Source organism: Rhinoderma darwinii, chromosome 1, assembly GCF_050947455.1.
Source record: "Rhinoderma darwinii isolate aRhiDar2 chromosome 1, aRhiDar2.hap1, whole genome shotgun sequence".
Taxonomy (NCBI): domain Eukaryota; kingdom Metazoa; phylum Chordata; class Amphibia; order Anura; family Rhinodermatidae; genus Rhinoderma; species Rhinoderma darwinii.
In genome coordinates, this window is record NC_134687.1 from 220,657,641 (window position 1) to 220,677,539 (window position 19,899).

At 39.2% G+C, this 19,899-nt stretch overlaps 1 protein-coding gene across 1 annotated transcript in view; it reads left to right on the plus strand.

Annotated features, from left to right (window-relative positions):
- Window positions 1-19,899, plus strand: part of FRAS1 (Fraser extracellular matrix complex subunit 1) — a 457,569-nt gene that overhangs the window by 339,559 nt on the left and 98,111 nt on the right. Inside the window, exons 39-48 of the mRNA XM_075861759.1 lie at window positions 7,311-7,462; window positions 8,941-9,103; window positions 9,979-10,111; window positions 11,508-11,698; window positions 13,288-13,441; window positions 13,865-14,128; window positions 15,018-15,206; window positions 16,016-16,135; window positions 16,278-16,457; window positions 19,091-19,215. Coding sequence (XP_075717874.1) covers window positions 7,311-7,462; window positions 8,941-9,103; window positions 9,979-10,111; window positions 11,508-11,698; window positions 13,288-13,441; window positions 13,865-14,128; window positions 15,018-15,206; window positions 16,016-16,135; window positions 16,278-16,457; window positions 19,091-19,215 — 1,671 coding nt within the window. The remainder of the gene's footprint in view (window positions 1-7,310; window positions 7,463-8,940; window positions 9,104-9,978; window positions 10,112-11,507; window positions 11,699-13,287; window positions 13,442-13,864; window positions 14,129-15,017; window positions 15,207-16,015; window positions 16,136-16,277; window positions 16,458-19,090; window positions 19,216-19,899) is intronic.

Here is a 19,899-nt window from a genome sequence, read left to right on the forward strand (position 1 = left end):
ACATTTTAAAGGGAGGGTTCAATTCCGCGAGTACCTGCCGGGTAAGAGGGCAAGGTATGGCGTGAAGATGTATAAGCTGTGAGAGTGCATCAGGGTATACCTACAGGTTTAGGATATATGAAGGAAAGGCCACCCCCAAACCAGACTGTATCCTGGACTACAATAGGTACATGGGAGGGATTGACTTGTAAGATCAAGCCCTGAAGCCCTACAGCGCCATGCGGTGTGGTATAAGAAGCTGGCCGGGCACATCATACAGATGGCATTGTACAATGCGTACGTGCTACGTCGATGTGCAGGCCAGAGGGGAACTTTCCTGGAATTTCAAGAGGTGATTATCAAGAACCTAATCTTTAGGGACCAAGAAGGGGGGGCACCCAGTACTTCTGGAAGCGAGCCCACACGCATCGTACCAGGGCAACACTTTCCAGGAGAAGTTCCCCAAACTGGCAAGAAGGGAAAAAGTCAAAAGAGGTGCAAAGTCTGCTATAAGGGATGACACAATATATCAATGTGACACGTGTCCCGAATAACCAGAGCTCTGTATGAAAGAGTGTTTTAAAATGTATCATACATCCCTTGGTTTATAATTTACCCCAATTTTACTTACCCTGATGCACTCCACACAGCTTATCCCCCCTCGTCTTTCCCCTCTGAGCCCTGCTGTGTGTCCAGGCAGCTGATAACAGCCACATGTAGGGTATTGCCATACCCGGGAGAACCCACATTACAGTTTATGGGGTGTAGGTCTCCGGTCAAAATGCTCACTACACTTCTAGATGAATGCCTTAAGGGTGTAGTTTTTAAAACGGGGTCACTTCTTGCGGGTTTCAACTGTACTGGTACCTCAGGGGCTTCTGCATACATGACTTTGCACTAGAAAATCCCCAGTAGGCCAAATGGTGGTCCTTTCCTTCTGAGCCCTCCCATGGGCCCAAACGGCAGTTTATCACAACAAATGGGGTATTGCGGCACTCAGAACAAATTGCTCAACAGAATGGGGTATTTTGTTTCTTGTGAAAATAAGAAATTTTCAGCCAAAACTACATATTATTTGAAAAAAATAATTTTGTTTTCATTCCCAGCCCAATTCAAATAAGTTCTGTGAAAAAACTATGGGGTCAAAATGGTCACAACACCCATAAATGAATTCCTTGAGGGGTGTAGTTTCCAAAATGGGGTCATTTGTGGTTGGTTTCTATTGCTTTGATACCTCTGGGGCTCTGCAAATGCGACATGGCACCCGAAAACCAATCCAGCAAAATCTGCACTCCAAAGAACACACAGCGCTCCTTTCCTTCTGAGCCCTCCCATGGGCCCAAACGGCAGTTTATCACCACAAATGGGGTACTGCCGCACTCAGGACAAATTGGGCAACAAAATGGAGTATTTTATTTCTTGTGAAAATAAGAATTGTTGAGCTAAAATGACATATTATTGGAAAAAATATATATTTTTTTAATTCCCAGCCCAATTCAAATAAGTTCTGTGAAGAAACTATGGAGTCTAAATGGTCACATTACCCATAAATGAATTCCTTGAGGGGTGTAGTTTCCAAAATGTGGCCACTTCTGGTGGGTTTCCATTGCTTTGATACCTCTGGGGCTCTGCAAATGCGACATGGCACCCGAAAACCAATCCAGCAAAATCTGGACTCCAAAGAACACACAGCGCTCCTTTCCTTCTGAGCCCTCCCATGGGCCCAAACGGCAGTTTATCACCACAAATGGGGTACTGCCGCACTCAGGACAAATTGGGCAACAAAATGGAGTATTTTATTTCTTGTGAAAATAAGAATTGTTGAGCTAAAATGACATATTATTGGAAAAAATATATTTTTTTTTAATTCCCAGCCCAATTCAAATAAGTTCTGTGAAGAAACTATGGAGTCTAAATGGTCACATTACCCATAAATGAATTCCTTGAGGGGTGTAGTTTCCAAAATGTGGCCACTTCTGGTGGGTTTCCATTGCTTTGATACCTCTGGGGCTCTGCAAATGCGACATGGCACCCGAAAACCAAACCAGCAAAATCTGTACTCCAAAGAACACACAGCGCTCCTTCCCTTCTGAGGCCTCCCATGGGCCCAAACGGCAGTTTATTGCCACAAATGGGGTATTGATGCACTCAGGAGAAATTGGGCAACAAAATTGAGTATTTTGTTCCTTGTGAAAATAAGAAATTTTGGTAAAAAATTACATCTTATTGGAAAAAATTTCATTTTTTTAATGTCACAGCCCAATTGAAATAGGTGCTGTGAAAAAACTGTGTGGTCAAAATGCTAACAACAACCATAAATGAATTCCTTGAGGGGTGTAGTTTCCAAAATGGGGTCACTTTTGGTGGGTTTCCATTGCTTTGATACCTCTGAGGCTCTGCAAATGCGACATGGCACCCGAAAACCAATCCAACAAAATCTGGACTCCAACAAACATATAGCGCTCCTTTCCTTCTGAGCCCTCCCATGGGCCCAAACGGCAGTTTATCACCACAAATGGGGTATTGCCACACTAAGGACAAATTGGGCAACAAAATTGGGTATTTTGTTCCCTGTGAAAATAAGAAATTTTGATCACAAATGACATTTTATTGGAAAAAATGACATTTTTTTCATTTCAGAGCCCAATTCAAATACGTGCTGTGTAAAAACTGTGCGGTCAAAATGGTAACAACAACCCTAAATGAATTCCTTGAGGGGTGTAGTTTCCAAAATGGGGTCACTATTGGGGGATTCCTACTGTTTTGACACCTCAACACCTCTTCAAACCTGGCATGCTGCCTAAAATATATTCTAATAAAAAAGAGGACTCAAAATGCACTAGGTGCTTCTTTGCTTCTAGGGCTTGTGTTTTAGTCCACGAGCGCAGTAGGGCCACATGTGGGACATTTCTAAAAACTGCAGAATCTGGACAATACGTATTTAGTAGTATTTATCTGGTAAAACCTTCTGTGTTACAGAAAAAAAAATGAATAAAAGTGAAATTCAGCAAGAAAAATGAAATTTGCAAATTTCACCTCCACTTTGCTTTCATTCCTGTGAAATGCCTGAAGGGTTAAAAAACTTTCTAACTGCTGTTTTGAATACTTTGAGGGGTCTAGTTTTTAAAATGGGGTGTTTTATCAGGGTTTCTAATACATAGGCCCCACAAAGCCACTTCAGAACTCAAGAGGTACCTTAAAAAAAAGGCTTTTGAAATTTTCTTAAAAATATGAGAAATTGCTGTTTATGTTCTAAGCCTTGTAACGTCCAAGAAAAATAAAATAATGTTCAAAAAACGATGCCAATCTAAAGTAGACATATGGGAAATGTGAACTAGTAACTATATTGGGTGGTATAACAGTCTGTTTTACAAGCAGATGCATTTAAATTCTGAAAAATGCAATTTTTTCAAAATTTTCTCTAAATTTTGCAATTTTTCACCAATAAACACTGAATATATCAACCAAATTTTACCACGAACATGAAGCCCAATGTGTCACGAGAAAACAATCTCAGAATCGCTTGGGTAGGTTTAAGCATTCCGACGTTATTACCACATAAAGTGAAATATGTCAGATTTGAAAAATGGGCTCTGAGCCTTAAGGCCAAAACTAGGCTGCGTCCTTAAGGGGTTAATGGTTGGTTAAGAATTTTTTATACTGTATTTTAAATACTTAGAAAGCTATCAGGAAATAGTCTGAGAATAAGACAAGCAATGATAAATTATCCAGCGTAAGTCAGTTTATGTCACCAACTTCAGGTCATTATTTATGATCGATGACAAAGCATTTCAAGTGATAGTCACAAACCCAACATAATTGAATCTCTTAATATTTATCAAAGCAGTTTTCTCTGATGCTTACAAAGAAATTTTGATTTGCATTTATCTTATAAAAGTGAATGATGCTATCATGTGTGATGCTAATGATATTTTTATACTATTAAATAAGCCTGAGTTCACATCTGCGTCGGGCTTCCGTTCATGGGACCTGTCAGACCTTTCCGTCAGGGGAAACCATGAACGGAAACCATAGCTTCTGTTTGCATTACCATTGATTTCAATGGTATTGCTTCTGTTCCAAATGGTTTCCGTTTGTCTCTGTTCCGTATGGCTTCCGTTTATTTGGCGGAAACAATAGCGCAGTCGACTACGCTATTGTTTTTGCCAAAACAATTTGCAACAGAAGCATTACCATTGAAATCAATGGTAATGCAAACAGAAGCTATGGTTTCCGTTCATGAGTTCCTCTGACGGAAAGGTCTGATAGAACCCACAAACGGAAGCCTGACGCAGATGTGAACAAAGCCTAAAATAGTCTTCAGTTAATAGTACAAAAGAAAATGCATGTTCAGATACTGTTGATAACAGGCTGGTTTGAAATGAGGTAACTTATAGTAAAGGAGTGGTATGTACAATGTAGACACCATTTACAATGCAGTGCAGTAGGTTATGTATTAACATGTGAGATGGTTTTCAAGGGTATAAGTAGATATGTAAAAGAAAGAGGGAAAGGATGCTTGGATTTGTCCAGAGCAAGACATGTCACAATTGTAGGAAGAGAAGATAATCCAGCACTGGATTCCAGCGGTGAAAGATGTTTAAATCATCACATTTATTTTCAAATTGTTAAAACGTACCTAACTTTTGAGGTGACTTTTCAGAATAATCTGTGTGTACATGAGGAATAACACTTTTTCTGGTCGTTATATGACTTGTATCCTGTATTTTTTTTAGCAGTTTTTATCTTTACAGGCTCGATTTCTAATTCGCCGTTTTCGTCGAGCTAGTGGGCGTAGTCTAACTGCTATCATGTCTTTTATACACCTCACACACAGAAGAGGAGAATTTTGCTTCCCTATCTCTATCTATCACATATATATAGAAGCAGCAGCAGAATGGAGGGGATTATATAGCAGTAATGAGCAGTGTAGCTGAGAACCCAGCACTGGGGTGACAAAGAAATCTTACTAGCAGCTGCAGCACTTCTGTCTTTCTCACTCTGCTCCTTCTCCCTCCTCCTGCTCCCCCTCCCGTTTCCATAGACTTGTATAGGCAGACACCCCCCCACCTTATGCAGTTTGTCAATTCTGCTCTGTAACTAGGGACAGACTTTGCTTGACAACAGGGGGTGCACAGCAGAATACAGTAAGGAAGACAAGTAGCGGCAGTAACTTCACACAGAATTTGCATGGATAACACAACTAAATTTTAACAGTGAGTAAATTACATCGTGGATATAAATTACATCGTGGATGTCACCATGGCAGAAAAATTTGCCAGCTAATAAGGCCCCATGCACACGACTGTATTTTTTCCCTCCTGTAAATACTTGCGTAAATACGGGTCCGTAGTCACCCGTATTCCACCCGTATTTACGTACCCGTTTTCTCTGCTTCTCTTTACACGTAGAGAGAGATATTGAACTGCACTAATCGGCAGCCCCTTCTCTCTATCCAGCACTGGTAGAGAGAAGAGGCTGCTGATCAGTGCTGGATAGAGAGGAGGGACAGCTCCTTCTCTCTATCCAGCTCTGATCGGCAGCCTCTTCTCCCTATCAGTGCTGGATAGAGAGAAGGGGCAGCCCTTTCGGGCAGAGATTCCGCAGCGGAACGCAGCGATAGGAAGAAAAAGCAGTTCATATGTACCCCGGCCATTGTATTGGTGACGTGTCCCTCTTTTGACATCCAGTCCGACCTCCCTGGATGACGCGGCAGTCCATGTGACCGCTGCAGCCTGTGATTGGCTGCAGCGGTCACATGGGATGAAACGTTATCCCAGGAGGCCGGACTGGAGGAAAAAGCAGGGAGTTCTGGGTAAGTATGAACTTTTTTTGTTGCTGGTTTTTGAAAGAAACATTAGAAATTTATATTGTGAGCGCCGCGCATGGTACTCACTGTCCAGCGGTAGTCACTGTCCAGGGTTCTGAAAGAGTTACTGCCGATCAGTGCAGCCCCTATGCTCTATCCAGCACTGATCATTTAACTCTTTCAGCACCCTGGACAGTGACTACCGCTGGACCCGTAATTACGGGTGCACACACGTAGCCACCCGTAATTACGGGAGCCCCATAGACTTCTATGGGCCTGCCCGTTCCGTAATTATGGCCTGAAATAGGACATGTTCTATATTTTTCAACGGCCCGGGCACCTTCCCGTAAGCAAACAGGAAGGTACCCGTGGCCAATAGAAGTCTATGGGCCATAATTACGGCCCGTGATTACGGGCGTTTTTACGTTCGTGTGCATGGGGCCTAAGCCTGCATAATGAAAATGATGGTGTTTTGGAGGCCTTGTCATTATTCATATACAGCGGCATTAAAGAAGAAAGACTTTCTTAATGTGATTTGAAAATGAACGTTACATATTTTCTTTCTAAGTAATGCAATCATTGTAACATTTTATGCATATAATCCTCACAATTACAGCAGCTGTCACTTGTGAGATTGCCAATTACCTACTAATCAATGCATTACTTTCTGACACCAGCAAGTGCAGATCGTTTCATCTAAAGTAGACTATCATTTGTGCATGTTGTGCAAATCATTTTCAGTTGTGGCATTTCTGCCCAGCATGTAAACCTCCATAAAGAGAGTAAAAATCTGAATCCACACTTCTCTTTCACTTAATGAATATTAAATGATTATAGGGGTTTGCCACAACAGGACAACTGATGACCTATTCACAGGTTAGGTAATCAGTATATGATGGGTGGGGGGTCCGAAACCGGATGGCTCCAACCACTTCATAGCGGCCGTTCTGCAGCTCTGCTTCTAGTCACTTGAATCGGAGCATCACTGCAGCTCGGCCGCTATTCCGTGACTGGAGCCATCTGCTTCCAGCTCCAACTACTTCATACCGTTCAAAACATCCGGTGCATGGAGGCAGCCGGAGCAGCTGATAGGTGCGGGGTTCGGGTGTTGGACCCGCACAGATCATATACTGATGACCTATCCTGTGGATAGGTCCTCAGTTGTCCGGTCGTGGAAAACCCCTTTAATGGACTGACTCCGATGACTTCTGTATCAGTGACGCAGGATGAGTTGATTGTTTTTTTACTTTTCACACCTAATCTTATCCTGAACTGGTTTATATTCGATAAATATATAGTAGATAAATATAAGGAATTGCATGTGTAGTATAGATAAAAACAATTAACATATTAGTCTCTTCATGATAGAAGCAGGTCATACTCTTCCATAGAATTCTAATAAACTGTAGATAATTAATCTTGTATTGTTCCCTATGATAAAGTAACCCTGATTATCATGTGCAATTTTTGTTTTATGACCCAATGAAAACATATCATAATGTTATTTATTTTGCCTGAACAGGATAGTCATTCCCAGGACTCTAAAATCAGAATCCAGCTAGACTCTTTGCCAATGTATGGTGTTCTAACAAAGACCAAGTCAGAACAAGAGGCTGAGGAGCTATCAGAGTTCTCTTTTTTCACAATGGACGATATCAACAACAGAAGGATAAAGTAAGTTGCACTTTCCGTGACATAGAAAGCAGTAAACTGATAACATGTACATCTTTTTATGGCAAATCTTTATCTATTTTTATCATGAAACATGCATTATGATTTTGGCGCAAGAGGCTTGCATCTAAATATATTGGTATGATTAAAATCTCATGAACAGCCACATTTACCAGCATCCATAGCTTGTAGGCTACAAATTATAGAGAATCCATGAGCAGCCACTACTGTCCATTTTCACCTTTTGTGTGCAGCCATTATCTGAATCACAGCATGTGCTAGACACAAAGTTATATATAGTTACATAGTTATAAAGTTACATAGTTATATAGTTACATAATTGATAAGGTTGAAAAAATGTCAGTCAAGTCCAACCTATAATCCTACCGTGTTGATCCAGGGGATGGCAAAACCCCCTATGAGGCAGTTGCCAAGTACCCCATATTAGGAGCAAATCTCTGGATCAATGTCCCATCTCCCGAATCTAGTATCCATAACTTCTAATATTGTATTTTTCAAGAAAGGCATCCAAAGATATCTTGAAGTTGTTCAATGAATCAACCATCACAACATCCTGTGGCAGAGCGTTCCATAGTCTCACTGCTCTCACAGTAAAGAATCCTCATCTAGGATGATGCTAGACATAGAGGATGCCCCCTGTAATGGTTACAGGCCTTTCTTTCTTTTAGAAGTAGAGGATGCCCCTTGTAATGGTTACAGGCCTGGGTGTAAAAAAAACATTAGACAGGTCTCTGTACTGTCCATATATATATTTTTACATAGTAATTATATCGTCCCTAATCCGTCTTTTTTCTAAACGGAATAACCCCAAGTTTGATAAGCTTTCTTGGTACTAAAATCCACCTATGCCCTTATTTACCTTGGTCGCCCTCCTCTGCACCCGTTCTCGTTCTGCCATGTCTTTCTTATACACAGGTTCAAAATATGGTACACAATATTCCATGTGTGGTCTGGCTAGTGATTTGTATAGAGGCAAAACTATATTCTTGTCATGAGCATCTATGCCTCTCTTGATGCATCCATGATTTTATTTACCTTGGCAGCAGCTGCCTGGCACTGGTTGCTGAAGTTAAGTTTACTGCCCCCCAATATCCTCAAGTCTATTTCCGTGGCAGTTAATTATACCCAGTGTTTTGCTATTTAACACATCATTGTAGAATTTGGTTCTCAGCCCAAGCGCATAGCCTTACATTTATCCACATTAAACTTCAAACTTTGAATGCAACCCAATATATATCTATAGTAAGGATATAACATATTTTAGAACATATACATTTTAGTGATCGTCTTTAGAGGTTCTAAATAGGAGAAAGTAGTAATCTTATAAATTGAGGTGGAATGCACCATAGTGTCATGTTTATTATTGTAATAACTTACTTATTTGGATCATATACAAGAAGTGCAGTTAAGAATTTTAAAGTATATCAATTAACTGACCTGCCTCCCATTTTCAAATGTAGGTATTCCACAATATCAGAAATAGACAATCAGCCTCTCACTGATCTCTTTCACTTCACTGTGTACAATGAGGACAATGATCGTCTGGATAATCAGATATTCACTATCACCATTACACCAGCCAGTAGGAGTCTTACTGTGATTCAGTCCAGCGAGCAAATAACAGTAAGTGTCATCAGACAAGATTTTCTAAGGTCACATGCACTTTAGATTGATATATCATAATGCCATATTTACGGTATATGTAAAATTTATTTTTATACTTCCCTATGGCAGGCCTATTAGCTTTACCGTTTTAGGCTGCCATTCAAGGTCAGCTGTGTATGTTTAGCTGGAATAAATCAACAGGTTTTTGCTAGTTCTCTGGTGTAAAAAAAAAAGTTGCAAATTTGACGAACAGCATTGTGTGAGCTGAAATGTGTGACTTTTTACTTTTCACGCCACTTTCGGAAAGCGCCAAGAAAAGGGGCAGGATTTAGTCAGGCGGTATCATTCAAGCAGCATATCGCAGAAATCAACGTATTACAGTGCATGAGGAAGGTCAAGGATCTGACCGAAACGTTGGCAAACAATACAAATTATTCTTGGAAATTACTCCCATCGGTGTGCAGAGTACCTTCCTATATAGATTTATCACAATGTTACCCCAGAAACTGGTGTAAATTATGCCGCAAATCTACAGCTGCTCATACCAGATGTAGATTTGCATTTATGTCGCATGGACAGCCAAAAATGCACCAAACATATTAAAAGATGTGCATCACATAATAATTTTCTGCAGACGTTAATTAGTTTAAGACTAGCGTTTGACACGCCAGTCTTAATATATTTACCCCCAATGATTTTTATTTTCCAAGCCACAATGTTTAAAATGTTTAATTAATTAACAATAAAAACCTCTACGTCCGTCTCTGATTTAACTAATAGCTAAAAGAAAAACCTGGGAAAAAAAACTCCCTCTTCATTTGCTAAATCTCTAAAAAGAAATATTGTTGCGTTCTTTTATTTAAATACTCTTTAAGATTCTGATAAATCCATAGGTGGAAGAAGGAGGGAGAGTACCGCTATCCGCACATGATATACTGCCCCTTAAGTCTATAACATTCCGGCCGAGGCTACAAATACGTGTCGTCAGTGGACCGAGGTTCGGTTATCTTGAGAACATCAAGAATGGTAAGTCTTGTATTATTTTCTGAATTCTTCGTTTGGAAAGTGAACCGTATGTATTTTTTTTTTTTAATATAACTGTTGTCTATTTTGATATTGTAGCAGTTTTGAGAATCAAACATATCTCTTATGTGAGAGAACTTCAAACTTGCTTCAGGCAATACATTCCTTCTGTGACATGTGCTAATGTTTAGAATGAGCTGAGTAAAGATGACTGTGCTATGTGATCAAGAACTTGATGTTGCTGTGTAGGTGTTTCTCTATGAATTCAGCTGTATCTGTACGCTCCGGAACTCCTTGGTCTGCTTTTATCAAAATGAATTAAATTAATTAATTAATTAATGTGTGTGCATGTTCAAAGGCTACAAGACTTCTTTACATATGTGTTTTTCATCTAAAGAGGACCTGTCACTAGGTTATATAGGTTGAATTGATTTAGTGACCTGAATAGCGCTGTCTCCCTAAACCAGCACTGCTTTTTTTTTTTTCCCTGGACCCCCATTTAGGTCAGTTAACCAGTTCAACTTATATGACCTAGTGAGAGATCCTCTTTAAAACAGTTTTCCCATCACAGCAAACAATGGCATATTACTGGTCGTTGGGGTCTGAACACTGGAACCCACAACAATCACTAGAATGAAGGTGTGGCAGCGCTATTAAAGCATAACCGTTTCTTCAGAGGTTTTCTCTACCATAGCGCTGCTCCTGACCCAGCGCTGTGCATATACTGTAACTCAATCACATTCACTTGAATCAGTCTGTATAACAGTTCCCCGCTTAGTTCTTGGTCTAGAGGGGTGCTGTGCAGAAAAATATACACAGGGTTCATCACCCTTTCATTCTAGTGATCGTGGGGATCAGATCATCATTGTTAGTAATTGCAGATTTATATATACATGAGTCTTTCATGCAGATAGCACCTACATAGAAGTACCTGTGGAGATGTGCATGTGTGAACAAATACACACAGGTCCATATAGAGCAGTTCACAGGATCACCGCCTTTCAAGATGAAATAATATATACATTCCTAAAAGTTTTAGTCTTTGTATTGGGATTACATTGTTCATCATGGACCAAAACCTTCATAGATCAATTTAATTAATAAAAGTTTTTTTTTCTTGTATAATGTAATATGTTAGAAAGTATAACATACAACAAAATCTTAATTTCATATTGTATAGTATGGCATGACTGTGACCGCACTTCCTGCATTTACTAACAATTACTCCGCTTAAATGGTTAAATAACATATAAGGTGTTTAGGGCCATCCATCTTTTGAGAACACCTTGTGACAATGGTATTATATGACTGTTTAATATGATATTATATAATATGAATTTCATGTGTATGACAGAAATAAACTATTGAATGACGTCTTATTTGCAAATCTTTGAAACAGGAGGCCGAACTTCTCTGGGCAGTCAGGTGGGCTCAGAATCTTCGTTTTCAATTCAGGACATTATAGAGAATTACATCTACTATGTACAGAGTGTCCATGACAGTGTGGAGCCGAGTGTTGACTACTTTAGTTTCTTTATGACTGATGGATCGAGCGAATCTGAAATTCACAATGTCACCATCACCATTGAGGTGGGTGTTGTTGTTTAATTGGTGCTCTGTTCTAAGGAGGTGCATATGTAAATAAGAGCTGTAACAAGGTCAAATGTGACTTTGTGTTCTGTTTGCTACATCTAATAATTACATTTCATTATTCATCCTGATATGGGCATCTTCTTATCTAAAACTGGCCATATTCATTGGAAAAATTTGTCTGAATGTGCCGATTCCAGCGGGGTTTGGCAGATAATCTAATGTGTATGGAGGTCTCCAGACTCTCCCCAGGTGGTGGGGAAAGGATCAGGTGTGTTGGATTTCAACATGCTCTTAATCGATTGTCCCCACGAGAGATAAGCCGCTACTTGTGGAGTCGAGCAGTAGCGAATGTGTTGCCAGAAAAACATGTTTTTTTAAAAAAAATTAAACATTTAGTGTGTGGGTGATTAAACATTGTTCAAATTTTTTTTATTTTTTTCACGAGTCAGGAAATATTATAAATTATTTCTAATTTATAATACTACCCATTTTTGGTCACTAGATGGAGCTATTTCCCAAAATTGCAGCATTGCAACATTGGGTTAAAAGCCCTCGCTCTAGTGAGCTCTCAGCATCCCCCCCTCCTTTATCCTGGCTAGTGCCGGGATAAACGAGGGGTTTGAACGGTGTAACCTCCTACACTGTGTGTCGCCATTTTTTGAGCTAACACACAGCGTAGTAGGTTTACATACAGTAGTAAACACACACAAACTCGAACATACATTGAAATCTCTTACCTGCTCCTGCCGCCGCGGCTCCCTCCGGCCCGTCCGCTCCGTTTGCTGCCGCTGGTCCAAGTGCACAAATCCGGAAGCCGCGACCGGAAGTAGTAATATTACTGTCCGGCCGCGACTTCCGGTCCACAGGAAAATGGCGCCGGACGGCGCCAATTTCGAATTGGACTGTGTGGGAGCGGCGCATGCGCAGTTCCCACACAGACGCCGTACACGGAAGTCAATGGGACGGGAGCCGTTCGCAGTCCCTATGGGACTGTGGCTGCCGTATTCCATGTCTGTATGTGTCGTTAATCGACACAGACAGAAATGGAACAAAAAATGGCAGCCCCCATAGGGAAGAAAAAGTGTAAAAATAAGAAAAAGTAAAACACAAACACACAAATGAATATAAACGTTTTTAATAAAGCACTAACATCTTTAACATATAAAAAAATAATTTGTGATGACACTGTTCCTTTAATCTCCTCTCCCCATTGAAATAAGCATGCATGCTCGGCGGAGCCAAGCATGCATGTTTATGGTGAAGTCGGCCTAATAATATCTCGTGTATGGTCAGCTTTACTCTGCTTTCTCCCATGCAGCCATCCTCCGCATGCAATGGTACAATGCTGAATGGTGGCACATGTAATTTCCTTCTACACAGCACTACAAAAAAGTAACAATAGTGTATTATAACAACAGGTACAAACGAAAGTTTAATGAGAACAGCAGAGGAAAATGAGGTCAAGTGATTTTCTTAGTTGGATTCAAGGAAAGCATAAAACACTTGCAATATTTTAGGTTTGATTATACCATGAAGTACACACGTGTGGATTTAATATAAACTCATTTTACCTTTGCTTATTACAGGACAAAAATGACGAACCTCCCAAAATATTTTTATTACCTGTAAGTGTTCATGATAATGCAGGAGCAGTTATAAGGAATTCCTGCCTAAGTGTCCAGGATATTGATACACCAGACAATGAGCTCACTTTCATTGTCACAAAAACACCTGTCCATGGTAAGTGCTGGATAAATGATATTTAATGTTTTCATAAATACATTGAAAGTAGTAATATTGACTCTGCAAAGCACTGAAAAAAGTTAGTTATTGTTATTAATGCAGTTACTAATTATGGAATAAGATACTTAATAAGCGACTAGTCTTTTTGCAGCCTACATGTCACGAGTGCCTGATTATTGTATATGGTTTGTGTCTACCGCTACGTGAATAGCTGGGGCTGAATCAGACACGGAAATGTGATTTAGGGCTAGTCAATACTTTTTGGACATATGTATTTTTAATAACAATGTATCGCAGTATATTTCATCATTCTTATGCTCTTTTGATGTTTCCTTTAATTGTTACTATAATTCATTATTTCAATCAAAGATAGTGATTATTTTTTTGCTGTTAAATAATATTTCTTGTTAATTCTCTTAGGACATTTACGCAGAAGGCAATTCTACTCTGAGCCATTGGATAATGGAAGGATCCTGTCCCATGGCTCCTCTTTTACCTATCAGGATATATTAGATGAGTTGATTGTATACATTCCAGACACTGGGGCTACACATTCAGATGAATTCAGGTTCTCTCTCTCAGACGGTCGATACACGGAGACTGGAAGATTACAGTTTACTATTGAGCCACAGAGAAAAGAACCACCAAGGTTGGCTGTGAACAGGGGACTACAGATCTCAGCAGGTTTGTCTAACATGTAGAAGTCATCAATAAAGTAGAATAACATGAAGACGGGTAAGGCAAACGGATGTAAAAAGAACAGTTTATACTGGTTATTACTACTATGACTAGTACTACTACTACTACTACTACTACTACTCCTCCTCCTCTAGCTAGTGTAATATATGTAGCATGTGATACATATAGGCATTAAATGTTTAGAATATACTGTTAAAAGAAAATTAGTGAGAAACGGAATCCGTATTCTCTGAGTATTCTATAAATAACACTTTTCATTGCACTAGTGAATGTAAATAAGCCCCGGTCATCTCAAAGTATTGTACTGATCATGGTTAATTAAGACCAGTATTCGGCATGGACTATGGTGTATGCAACAGCGAGGCTGCCCCATGTTGTTGGCAGGGGTCTGTTCAGAGTGGCATGAACAAATTACAAATCCTCTCGCCCGGGGGTGGCAGATGTGGCGGCATAAACCAGCATAAAGAGGGAGAGGCTTTTTATCTGACTATTGGCTAGCAACAGATACTTTTTGATAAGAGACCACAATACAGCTTGTGGAAACTCTAAAACTAAATATTGTGTCGCCAATGGGTAAGCAGAGTTGAGAGAATTTAGACGATTAAATAAACAACTGATTACAAAGAAAAACACGTTGGTGTCATGCATAAAGAATTGTGCAAAGAAAAGTGGTGATATTGTGCATGACCATCAATTAATTTCCAACTTTTGTATACTAGATTAGCAAATTAAAGCAAGGATTGGTTGGTATTGTCAACCTCATAAATGTCCCATTAATGTCTAATAATTTGTCAGTAATATTTTATTTATGACTATTTGTTGTATGGATCTAGTCATAGCTGTTTATTATTTTTTCATTAATATTTTTCTCTAGGCTCAACAACAACAATCACTGACCAACACTTAAAGGGAACTGACATAGATTCAGATGATGCCAAGCTTATATACATCATGAAGAAAGATCCAGCTGTGGGACAGATTCAGATATCAAAGAATAATAACTTTGTGCCAATTTCTGTTAGAGGACCAGTTACCAGCTTTACTCAGATGGATGTTAATAAAGGTAAATAATCTCCAAAAACATACAAATGGGTTAATTGTTATCCTATGAAATTGGCCCTGGTGTGTGTGTGTGTGAGAGATAGGGAAATTAGATTGCGAGCCTTATAGGGGACAGGAACTGATGTGAATGGTGACGATCTCTGTACAGCATTGCAAAATATGTTAGCGCTATATAAGCATCTGCTTTGCTTGTTCTTCCCTTATTTGAAATATAATTATTGTTTAACCTTCTCCTGCTTTCCCTTATTAAAGACAATGTTCCTAGTTGGTTAGAAAATGTAAAATGGAGACGCCAGCCCCTTCTCGCTCACGGCAGATAGTTCGGTGCTGACAGTCATTGGGGGAGCGGGAGATAACAGATAATAAGGAGAGCAGGAGTAGAAGGCACACTTGCAGACTAGATATAAAGCTGCTGGCTTATCTAATGAACTAAGCCGGGCAGCCAGCCCCTTCATCTCGTCACCGACACCCCGAGAGGGTAAGGGACATCCCTGCATCCTGAAGCTGTCTCGGCACGTCACAGCTAAGGGGAGAAGCTCCACTTTCGGGACCACATCACCGGGCAGGGAAATCTGGACATACTTGCAGTTTCGAAAGTGAAAGTATCTTAGTAAGTGTCTCCATTTTACATTTCTTAACTAATTAGGAACATTTTCTCACGTCGGACACCCCTTTTAAAAATATCTAAAGCAATATATTTGGCTCTAATGTTAGCCAGAGTTAATTACTGGTTTCTTGTGTATTCAATAAAGGTAAAGTTCTGTGTGTAAGTTATACGATACTATCCCTTTAACTTCTCTCTCTTTGTAGGATATATGCAATTTAAGCACAGTAAAGGGGAATCAGGAGGAAGTTTTTCTTTTAAATTTGATGTAGTTGATTCAGAAGAGAATACATTGATTGACCAATCTTTCTATATTAGTATATTAGGTAAGTATACACTGTTTTTTTATTTTTTACAGATTCCATTATATCTTGTGGCAAAATCTATAATTTTAGCGATAACCAAATACAAATGTGTATTTTATAAATAAAACTATTAAAGCATTGTTTTTGCTTGCCTTGCTTTTAGAAGACAGATTGCCACCATCAATTACTGCTAACAAAGGTCTCATCTTGGATGAGAATACTTGGAAAAAAATCACTACTCAGCAATTGTCGGCTACAGATCGAGACAGTGAGCCCAGAGAACTACTGTTCCGCATTACTAGGCAACCAAGCCTTGGGCATCTGGAGCACATAAGCTCCCCAGGTACTGGATCACTTGTAACCTCTGCAGATTATCTTTGACATTGGAGGCAATGTTTGTTAAAGGGCATCTGATTTCTAGTTATGCATAATGATTGTAGTACAGAACAAATATTCAGTACAAAAAGTTAATTCAGTACTCCGCCAAAGGGGGAATCAAGTTAATGCATTTTTTTAATGATAAAATATACAGGACACTATTAAACTTCTGTTCAGTGATACTTAATTCAAGTGATTTATATAGATGAAAGTATTCTATTTAGCTTTATTTAGATACAATATTGAAAGACTATAAGAAACATTTAATACCTTCAGTTGTGATGTAACATAAGCTATTGGGTTCAATATTTGATTTATCTTAATGCAACTATTCAGTTTAAATCCAAAATCTGCATGGTAATCAGGCAAACATTCTGTTCATTGTCACCTCTGCAAAATAAATTATTAGTGTGAACTGAGCACTGTGCCCCTCCTGTATATTACTAGTACATACACTGCGCGGAAGGGATGTAGGAGAGACATGTATTTGTCTCTTAACTTTCACAGCCAATGATAAAAAATTAATAAAAAAGAAGGTAAAATCTATTTCTTCTAGCCTGTCCATTCTATTTCAAAGCAACTGGGGTATCTGTTGTCACACAGGCATGCAATAATAGGCCTGTGTCATGTAGAATATATGAAACTTCCATAACATATATGCAACCTACATAAGTCATACTCTATAATTTGAGAAAATGTGATACCGTAATGTTGCTGCCTAGCCTCTCGCATTCGAGATAGTGGTGGTGCCCTACTTCGGGTAGTGTTCAGCCAGTGATAATTTCCTTTCGTCTAGGATCTACAATATTTCAGCTGTATCTACTTGATGGATGTAGGGGAGTTTTTGTAACCGGTTAACTGTTTCCTAGGTCCAATATGATTAAAAGGAAACTAAAATAAAGATATTAGGTTTTAGGCAGTTGAGGAAAAAAGCTGCAAAGTAAGAATGCTTTAAAAAATAGAAGTGTTAATAATTTTTTTTATCAATTACCAAAATACAAAGTGAAAAAACAGAAGAGAGATCTAAATCAAATCAGAATTTGGTGTGACTACCCTTTGCCTTCAAAGCAGCATCAATTCTTCGATGTACGCTTACACAAAGTCATGGATTTTGTAGGACTATAAGTTTATGATTAACCAATTATGGCAAACAGGTGATAATGATCATCATTTTTATATGTAAGTTGAAACACCGTAATTAACAGAAATAGCTGTGTAGGAGGCTTAAAACTGGGTGAGGAACAGCCAAACTCTGCTACAAAGGTGAGGTTGTGGAGGACCGTTTCATGTCACAGGTCCACCATGGCAAGACTTAGCACAGCAACAAGACACAAGGTAGTTATATTGCATCAGCAAGGTCTCTCCCAGGCAAAAGTTTCAAGCTCTTTTAAAGAAGTACAAGGAAACGGGCTACGTTGAGGACTGTAGACGCAGTGGTCGGCCAAGGAAACAGTGCAGCAGATCAAAGACCCATCATGCTTACTTCCCTTTGAAATCGGAAGATGTCCAGCAGTGCCATCAGCTCAGAACAGGCAGAAACCAGTGGGACCCAGGTACACCCATCTAATCTTCTTTGAGGTCTGGCCAGAAGGGGTCTTCATGGAAGAATTGTGACCAAAAAGCCATACCTTTGACGTGAAAACAAGGCCAAGCGACTCAACTATGCACGAAAGCATAGGAACTGGGTTGCAGAAAAATGTCAGCAGATGCTCTGGTCTGATGAGTCAAAATTTTAAATATTTGGCTGGCCTGGAGAGTGGTACAATAATGAGCGTCTGCAGGCAACAGTGAAGCATGGTGGAGGTTCCTTACAAGTTTGGGGCTGCATTTCAGCAAATGGAGTTAGGGATTTGGTGAGGAATAATGGTGTCCTCACTGCTGAAAAATACAGGCACTTACTTATCCATCGTGCAATACCATCAGGGAGGCGTCTGATCGGCTCCAAATTTATTCTGCAGCAGGACAACGACCCTAAACATGCAGCCAATGTCATTAAGAACTATCTGCAGCGTAAAGAAGAACAAGGATTAACTGGAAGTGATGATATGGCCCCCACAGAGCCCTGATCTCAACATCATCGAGTCTGTCTGGTATTACATGAAGAGACAGAAGGATTTGAGGAAGCCTACATCCACAGAAGAGCCGTGGTTAGGACTTGATGCTGTTCTAGAGGCAAGGGATTGTCACACCAAATATTGATTTGACTTCGATTTCTCTTCTGTTCGTTCACTTTGCATCTTTTTGTTAATTGATAAAAAATATTAACCCTTCTATTTTTTTTAAAGCATTCTTACTTTACAGCATTTAAACACAATGGGCTAAAACTTTTGCACAGTACTGTACACCCGTGAAAAAAATTTCACAAACAAAAGCACATCATTGCAGCAAATAGTGTCTTCATACAAAACCCCTAAATGTAGGACTGGACCAGCTTCTAATATTGAATTATGTTGCAATTAAAGTCCACAAACTATTTATAGATTTCTTATCTCTGTAATACTTTGTCATAGACTTTTTTTGTTTACATGGTTTTGGAATAAATAAAAAGATTGACAGACGGACTGCATGGCGGTCTTTTTCAACATTTTTGTTTTCCAGGCATAAAAATTAGCAGCTTTAGCCAGGCAGATCTGGAGTCTCAAAGCCTTCAATACATTCACACTAGTGCTGATGAAAAACATACAGATGACTTCACCTTCACCGTCTCAGATGGAGTCAATGAGGTAGAATTTTTGTTTTGTTAGGTTCTCAGTTTACAGGATATTTGTGCTTGTTTTGAGGTAAACAACAGGCCTTGAGGCAAATTTCCCAAGGTGCACATATTATTTTCTTTACAGATTCAATTTTGCTGGGTCTCATCATTGTTTATTTGGCTGCACAGGTTAATCTCATTCAATTCACATTCTCCTCTAATGCCTTCAACCAGAGTGTTGTTCTTTTTCAATATATAAAGAATATGAACCACATTTTAATGTGACTTTATCTGACTAGATATTTCTTTGTTACTATTTCATTTTTCGCCTATTTTTGTAATAAAAAAAACTAACAATTTGAGAGATCGACACGAGGGAATAGAGCATAGGAAAGGGATTTTTTTTTAGATGATATAATGTTCTGATGATGAGTACATTTCCGGTCATATATGAGAATTCTGCATGTTTGGTTCATTATCTTGTCCATAGTGGGCAATATTATAGACGTTCGTGCTGGTTGTCTTTCTAGGTCTATAGCAGAATTGGTTTGAAAAGTGGAAAATGTTATCATGTGCAAGCGACATATACAGAATAGTTTTCACCCCTTGTCTCAAAGTCCAAGTGATTTCTAGACTCAACTTAAAGGCATGGTGTTGCCAGAAAAACATGTTGTTTTTTTTTTAATTAAACATTTAGTGTGTGGGTGATTAAACA